This window comes from Atta colombica, unplaced genomic scaffold (genome assembly GCF_001594045.1).
Source record: "Atta colombica isolate Treedump-2 unplaced genomic scaffold, Acol1.0 scaffold11, whole genome shotgun sequence".
Classification (NCBI taxonomy): domain Eukaryota; kingdom Metazoa; phylum Arthropoda; class Insecta; order Hymenoptera; family Formicidae; genus Atta; species Atta colombica.
In genome coordinates, this window is record NW_017259195.1 from 801,343 (window position 1) to 810,091 (window position 8,749).

The 8,749-nt window shown below is 34.0% G+C and overlaps 1 protein-coding gene across 1 annotated transcript in view; it reads left to right on the forward strand.

Annotated features, from left to right (window-relative positions):
* Positions 1–2,391: 2,391 nt before the first annotated feature.
* Positions 2,392–8,749, forward strand: part of LOC108693805 (DNA-binding protein RFX2) — a 12,019-nt gene continuing 5,661 nt past the window's right edge. The window contains exons 1-4 of the mRNA XM_018202954.1: positions 2,392–2,756; positions 7,290–7,618; positions 8,149–8,341; positions 8,657–8,701. Of these exons, the coding sequence (XP_018058443.1) occupies positions 2,747–2,756; positions 7,290–7,618; positions 8,149–8,341; positions 8,657–8,701 (577 nt within the window). The 5' untranslated portion in view covers positions 2,392–2,746. The remainder of the gene's footprint in view (positions 2,757–7,289; positions 7,619–8,148; positions 8,342–8,656; positions 8,702–8,749) is intronic.

The following is an 8,749-nucleotide window of genomic DNA, read 5'->3' on the forward strand; positions in this document are numbered from 1 at the left end:
TATATATTCCAGTAAAAAATTTTTTTATGCATGAATATGTATAAATATGTATAATCGTACATAAATATTCATAAACATACATAATTATATATGAAGTATGTCCATTGTTCATATATCCCTCTTTTTTTTGAAAATTACTGTACTTTAGTGTAATAGAAATATTAATAGTAATGTGAAAATATTAAAATAATTAAAAGGTTAATTTTCACACTATTTGTTTTAGAAAAAAATCAAATTTGAAGAAATGAAAAAAAAATTTCTTGTAATTATATACAATGTGTATAATTATGTATAATGATATACAAAATTATGCATGCAAATTGTGCATGAGCAATTTTTTTTATATTTCTTCAAAATTGTTTTTTTCAAAAACCAACACTGCGAAAATTATCTCTTTAATTATTTTTCACATTGCTATTATTATTTCTATTACATTAAAAAATAATTTTACAAAAGAAAGGAGATTGATATATGACATATATGGGTATATTTCATATATGAATTCTTTAATTGATAAGTGGCATAAGTCCAAAATTAGGAAAAATGTGTTTGTTATAGAAATAGAAAGTATTAAGAATATTTGTTTTATCAATTTAATTTACTTTTATTTTGTTTTTATATTCATAAAAAATAAAAATAAATTTTACATTATAAATAAAGTGACCGTAAAAAAGCTGGAATAATGACTTAAGACCAGCTTTTTTTATAATCATTTCATTTATGATGTAAAATTGATTTTTATTTTGTATGAACATAAAAACAAAAATAAAAGTAAATTAAATTGATAGATAAAACCAATATTCTTAATACTTTCTACTTCTATAACAAACACATTTTTCGTAATGTTAGACTTATGCCACTTGTCAATTAAGGGGCTCATATGAATATTTATGTATGTTTATACATATTTATACATATTCATGTATCAAAAATTTTTTACTGGATTATTTTATAAATTAATGATTTTATGAATGATTTTTATCTTTTTCCTTTAATATATGTATATTGTAGATTAATCTTGGTTCATATTTTTATTTTATTTATTATTTTATTTTATTATCTTATTTTTCATCTTTTTATAGTTTTTATAGTTTGAAAACCGATTTTTCATACGCAGTGCACACTACGGCAACAAAATGTCATGTGATTCAAATTTTCAAGAATTCGATTGAAAGTGTATCACCTCGCTAAAATTTTTAACCAATAATGACATTTTGTTGTCGCAGCATATTGTGCATGAAGAGTCAGCTGTAGAATTAAAGAAGATGAAGAGTAATAGCGAATTCGATTGGATGCACTCAGTGCATACTGATGCATATTAAAGCTGCCGTACACAAATTGACAATAAAAATATGTGTCTAATAGAAATATAAAAATGGATTAAACTAATTCTTAATACATTTTACTGTACTGTTAAATAAAGTCTGTATTTTATAATTCAGAATATTTTCATTTTATTTTTATACAATTAGTTAAATCAGTGTACAACATTTAATATACACTAATGCGTCCAACTAAATTCGCTAGTTGAACTGAAATTAAAGTTAATTTACATTGGGAAAAACGAGCCTTTAGAAATTAATTAAATTAATTAGAATTTGTCATCCCAGGAATTAGAGAACATGAATGGGAGCAGCAGCTGCTTAAATATGTCATTGATGTAGCGTTTGCATGTGTATGCCACAGATGGCGCTAAAAAGCTGCATTATGACACACGTTCTCGCCATCGACGTAATCGACAGTGACAGAAAAGAATTCGTGTATTATCAGTTGACTGCGTTTCACCCCATTTCACTTGTCATTTCGTGGTTTCGAGGTGAAAACATTCATCAAACATTCCGTTGTGTACTTTCGCGTTTTCCACTTCGAAAATCGAAATTGTGAAAAACTATTGCGCCTTACTGGTGGCGCCAAAATCAGGTACTATTCGCATTTCAAAAAAACGCGGGAATCCTTCCGATAATTGGTTCAAAATTCATCATTCTTTCAGTTTTTTCAATTTCTCAAAGATCTAAGTGATCTGTTCGTGCTTGAAATTCTCACAAATGTTTATACTTAAAACGATATATATATATATACATTTTAAAGTTAAAGAGAAAAAAAGCAAAAATTCTAAATATAAAAAATGTAGCAACGCAGATTTCTTGTAAGAAAAAATGGACGTACGTCAATGAGGTTTCTTTCGCGATGTTTCCTCGAAAAAGGCGTTCACGTTCAGAAACGAAGTGAGAAAGGACCGCGCAAAGAAAGGCTCGTGATGCCGCGCGCGCCGCGTACGGCCCTGCGCGTGACGCGGTCAGTGATGCCGTAGTCAAGGCGACCGTAGCAGCAGACAAGCAACACCACTCCGGCCAGCCGTCCACAACAAAGTATAGGGTATAGGGGGTTCGTCGGAGTGTGTCGCCCCGCTCTTTTCGCGCTCCGTGTTGGCGCCGTGCGTATGTGCGTGCGTGCGAGCGAGTGAGCGAGCGAGCGAGCACCACGAGAGCCCTACGAGCCGACTGCGGCGCGTGGTTTCCTGGGTGACGGGCTGTCGCCTTCGAGACCAAGGCAGTAACGAAAAGGAGCACGCGCGCGCCTGAAGAAGAAAAAGAGAGAGAGAGAGAGAGAGAGAGAGTGAGAGAGAGTGAGAAGGAGATAGAGAGCGCGCCCGTTCGACGACGACAACGACTGTGACAACGGAGGAACACGTCGTTCGGCCGCGCAAGTGCGCCCGGGCGCCGCTGCGTTCGAGCACACGCCATTCATGAAGACAGGTGAGTACAAATAAGAGAGAAAAAGAGAAAAAGACGAACATATTCCATCCATCACTATTCCATTCAACGTCAAGCCGACGGAGACGCCGACGTCGTCGCGAATCATCCTCCCGAATCATCCTCTCGACGATTTCGCTTGTAGGCACAGCATGCTTGCGAGAATGTAAAGATCCGAGCAGAGAATCATGAGAGTCTTCCTAACTATCTGTCAGAACTCGAATATTTAAGCTTTCCTTTTTTTTTTATGAGACACAGTTGATACAAGTGTCGTTTTATCTTTCTTAATCATTCAGGAAGATAGAATGACGTTTGTGACAGCTGTCTTCTTAAAAGAAAAATAGCCATAAAGTGTTTTCTAGCAAGAATTTTACAATAGTCGTAAAGCTGCTTTCTCTACTAAATGCAGTCATTATAATACAATAATTATTCCATTTCCGTTTAACATTGGCAAGAATATAATTACTACCGGTTACACTATGTCATTCATGTCTCTTGCTGGAAAGCATCCACAAATAACACAGTGCAACAGTTATAGGATGCTTTTTATTCGATGTCACAAATCAACACAAGTATTGTTCTTTGTTATTCACTTTCTCTGCTTTCTTTCTATCTTTTATCTTTGCTATTTATTTTCTCTTCTCTTTTTCTACCTTTCTATTTTTATTACTCATTGAATGTCAAGAAAGATAGAATGATGCTCAGTTCACATATTCTACAATAAACTATTACTTAGTTTTAAGTCTTAAATCACAAGAAACCAATCACCATTGAGTGTAAAAATAATCAATTATGATTGATCAATTTTTTATATAGCTTAAGATTTAAAGCAATGACTTATTGTAGAAAGTTAAAGTTACTATAAGAAATTGACAGATGTCACGTGACACTAATGTGAGAAGAATAATTGACTATAATTGGTCAATTTTTTAAGACTTAAAACTTAGGTAATGATTTATTGTAGAAAACTCATTAAGCTTTAAATTTTAAGCTGTAGGAAATTAACCAGTCACAGTCAAATGTGAGAAGAATAATCAACTATGATTGGCCAATTTTTTGTGGCTTAAGACTTAAACCTTAGATAATGGCTTATCGTAGAAAGCCCATAACATAATACTTTAATCATTACATGCTCGTCGTTTGTCAACTTTGAGCAAAGATAAAACAATGCGTTGTGTTACACTGTCATGTATCTTTTGGGTAGAAAACATTCTTAGTGTGGAATATCGATCGTTGGATCACGTTGAATATAACGCAAGCAACTCACGGGAAATATTCTTGGATAGGGCGAACCGTTTGTTAGAATCGATTTTACCTGATTTATCCAAGCGAGAACCTGGAGCTAGGACAGAGAGTAAAGTCTGGCTTTTTGGGGGATTCTTTTTAGATAGTTTTATGATTTCAATTCTTGGCACGATATATTGATCTGTTGAGGGATGCTGATTCAATTTGAATGTTCGTATCGTATCGTAACAGGGTGATACCTTTGTAATATTCTCTGCAAAGAGATCTGCTTTGATAGATTCCCCTAATTTGTAACGCATTGATGAATCTATTATACTATACTTCCTATAGGGCATCTAATATGAAGATGCAATGAAGATTTCCAATTAAAATGGATTTACCAATTACATGAATACGATCTTCCATCCTGCAGCTCTGATGAATGTATTAATCCTTTTCAATCATCTTTGCCTCGACTTGCTTTGAGAGACAGTCTGAACGCACTTATTGCAAATGATATTGGAAGTACATTTAATTTTTTTCATGATTTAATTTTCTTTCCAATATTTGTCGTTTGATTTCGCACTATCTGTCCCTTATCTCTCTGCCATTTTACTTTTCAACATCTGCATAAGTTCTCAGTCTATGAGTTTATCTAACTCCAGGTGCATATCGCTTCCAGGCTACTGGAACCGGATATATTAATATAAAATATATTTGTGTGAGTAGATATATTAATATAAAAAGCAAAAATGTAGCTTCCATGTAACAAGCCTAAATAATGGTTTTTCATGTACAAATTACACAGGGGAAGTTGATATATACAAGATACGTAAACATATCCTATGGATAGAAAGGACTTGCAGACAACAAGTCTCTCCCCATCAACCATGCATAACAGAGGCCAGGTGCACTTGTAATATTACAGTGTGTGTAGGTAACAAACACAGGCTACCATATCAGCCTACCAGTAATATTAGCAGCAAAATACATACGTAAGATATCTCTTCAAATATAACATTAGACAAAGCAAATATCAATAAATATTAATTAATAGTTGAACTAACTTTTTACTATAAGCGATAAATTATCGACAGCAACTGGAAAGAATAAAATCAAAAGCCATTTATGTTATTCTTTTTAGCTAAACTTCTTGGTTCGTTTTCTTTTTTATCCACGTTGAAGAAAAAGAGAAAAAAGATAAACTATGCAAAAAAATTAAAAAGGACAAGAAAAATCTTACGAAAAAAAATTAAGTAAGTAATGAAAAAAAATTTTTGTTATTTGAACATCTTTTAAACGTCTTTAAAATGTCTTATGTCCTAATTTTGAACTTTTTGTTGTCTGATTTCTTATACTTTTTCTAATTGCAGTCGGTAATTTATCTGCCATGATAAAAAACTGATTTAACCATTAATATTCATTTTGTATATATTCAGAAAAAATAATAGAACAGAAAGCTTTATTTAAAAAAACATGAAAGAATTTAATTATATTTAAATATTCTCAAAATCTCTTAATTTACAAAAATTATATATTTATACATGACAACAAAGTTATCATATTCAAACAATAAATATTTTTTTCATTAATTTTTTTTTCACAAGACTCTCTTTTTCATGATCTTTTTTGCACGATCATCTTTTTTCTTTTTTTTCAACAAAAAAAAGAAAAAAAAGAGAAAAGATGAATTAAAAAGTTTAACTTAAAAAAATAAGCCTAAGTTTGAGTTTTAGCTTTATTAAGAGCAAGGACTATGTTGATGTAACATTAGTGCATCTCTCTACCAAGTTTTATATTAATTAATTGGTATGGATATATCGAAATAGGAAACATCAGATCCTATTACACAATATTTTCTCCTGATCAATACTGTCGAGTAACAATGCTACGATTTTTTTATCGTATGGCTCTCTTGTATTTAACAGGGAATCTCATATTATATTTTTAATATTAGAACGGAGGCTCTATATACTCTAGATAAAATAAAATGATATATATTATGTATTTTATTGCATAGTTTGCAGAGAAGTGAAACGTAAAGAGACGGGGAAGAAGCATGGCATGGCTACCTTTCCCTCGCGAAGCGTATTAACACGATAGTGTGCGTCGTTTATTAGCCCTCGGTCCATCCTTGGAGGAAAAGAGTCGAGGGTTGTAACGCTGGACTCAGGATAATACTCTCTAATTGCTTTCGTGATCCTGTGCCGCCTTCATTTATATGTTCCAACCCCCTTAAAGCGAGCCTTATGTCCAGTCACGCGTGGGTAGCGCATCGTGGCTCTGAGACACCCTCACACTCCTCGCGCGCCCCTTTTCACCCTTCTCCCTTTCTCTCCCCGGCCCCCGGCCGATTTCTTCCCCTTGATACATTGTGTTTGGTACCTGCAGTGCCGCCCCAACAGGTACACGGCGCCAATACACCATGATATACGCGCGTAATAATGGCAGTGACGTGTTCCATTCGTATCGCAAGCCCGCCGGGGCTTCCCTTTGATCTGCAGATTATTGAATGCGCCGCACCTGCGAGGAAAGTACGTTATATTACGATCTTTGCGATATAGGTTAGGACGACGGCCGGGACGCGGGTAGTAATTTTATCCTTGTCGTGACGTTCCTTCGGCAACGCGCGCGCCGCGCTTGTTGTCAGCTCGTTTCCGAAAGGCATTTCGCCGATTCAAAATTAGTTTTTCGTCCCGAAGTTAAAGTCGTTATTCTTAGAAAATCAGTAGTACGAGATATGGCTTTCTCTCTGTTCTTTCTTTCTCATTACTCCTTAGCGATAACTTGGTTTATGCGACTGTACTACGTTCTTCAATATGAGTATAATTTGTTAACAATCTTGTAGCTATTGTACAGAAAATAGTTTCAAATTCTATTCACATTTTTAACAGAAATAATATTTAAAAGACGAAAGAGTTTAATATTTAACATTATAATTATATGAAAATTTTTCTCTTTTAATTTACAGACAATTTTAAGAGTTCCTGTACTCTCTACAGACTCTACACAATAGATTTTATGTAATTAAATTAGATTTTATGTAATTTTATAATAATTTATATCAAAGAAGAGATATTAAAAGTGAAGAGATATTAAAAATAATATTTTATTTTAAAATATTATTTATAAGATTATTTGAATCTTATGTATCTTGTTTTCATAATTACCAGTAATATTCTTGTTTTGATGAGATGATATTGATGTTGGGGTTGTAGAAGCACGCTGTTCTTAAGATCTTTCTGCTGGGTCTGGTGGAAGATGTTATTGATATTTAGTGAGATGGTGTGTATGTGTGTATCTCTGTTATAGATTCGTCTCTCCAGCAGCGGAGAGGTAGTAGCGGTGGTGGCGACGACTCAGTGGGTGCAGAGAGAGACGAAGGAGTGATTGCCATGACTACGACAGGAGCCCAGTATGCCCTCGCAGCAGCATCCACCGGGGCTAATAACAGTGGGGGTAGCTCCACGGCGGTAGGGGTGGATTCTAAGCAAAATGTGGTTGTCGTGACTACTACTTCCAGTTCCAGTGGCGGTGGCAGCGTAGCACAGACTCAGTCTGCCAGAGGCCAAGAACCAGAGTTTATCACTGTCGTGACAAATCCTGATGCTTCCAGTCCAAATAACTTACAGCCCATTCAGGTTAGTAATATTATCCTGCATTATTTCTCTGTTATGCCTTTGCCCGTGTGATTTAAGAGAATCATTAGAAACTTGATAATGATTATTTTCATTATTCTCAAGAATTATAAAGAATTGTAATGTCATTGTTATACAAAACGTCTTGTAATACAATGTACTTGTCAAATTACTTTTTCTTCTCTCTGGTACTCTCTATTATTGTAATTTAAGATAGAGAATATAATAAGAAATATATAAAAATTGATTCATTATATACATAATCTTCAATATATACATAATCTTTGTAGATATAGCATCTGTTTGCAGCATACTTTTATAGGTGCTGTATATCCAATCTGATAACATATTTGAGCCATCTGCTCCTAGCGACTGATAAGAGTGATATGCACAAATGTTGAAATAAAATCCAAGTCAATTCTATCTTGAACATATAAATATTCACAAGAGGCATATATCATTTTTTTTTTAATTTCTATTACAAAATCAAGTTATGGGCCATGAGGACACGCATACTATAAATAATAATTTAGTTATTGGTTCAGGATCCACTTGATACAGCTGCAGATTCATCCAACGGCTCAACAGGTACGCCAGCGCATGTTACAGCACAGGTAGTGGTCAATACTACTCATTCTGGTCAACACGCATTAGTGGATTCTGACGCTGCTTCTACATCAGCTGGCACCATTGTCAGTGGTTCCCCGCACTATATAACAGTCACAGGTAATAATTGAAAATAAATAAATAAATTTCTTATCTAATAATGAAGACTTGATCTTTATTTAATCTTATTGCGATATGCATCTAATTGCGAATTATCAAGTTGCAAACGATCACACACTGTAGATAGCACCGATTGTATACAGGCATAAATAGAAATTAATATCGAGTATGAAACTTAAATAATTGCAAATAAAATTTACCATTTACGGTGAGTATGAGGATCGGTTGAAAAATTATAGTGTTTGAGTAGAGATTTGGCCCTTTCCATGCTGCTGAAAAACATGCACCTCTGTACTTCTACTCTGACCATACTAGGCACCAGTGATTCATCATCCTACGCGGCCCTCACAACAGCTGTAGGTGAGGGCAGAATATAAACAGCATGCCTTATTTGTCCTCTTTATTATT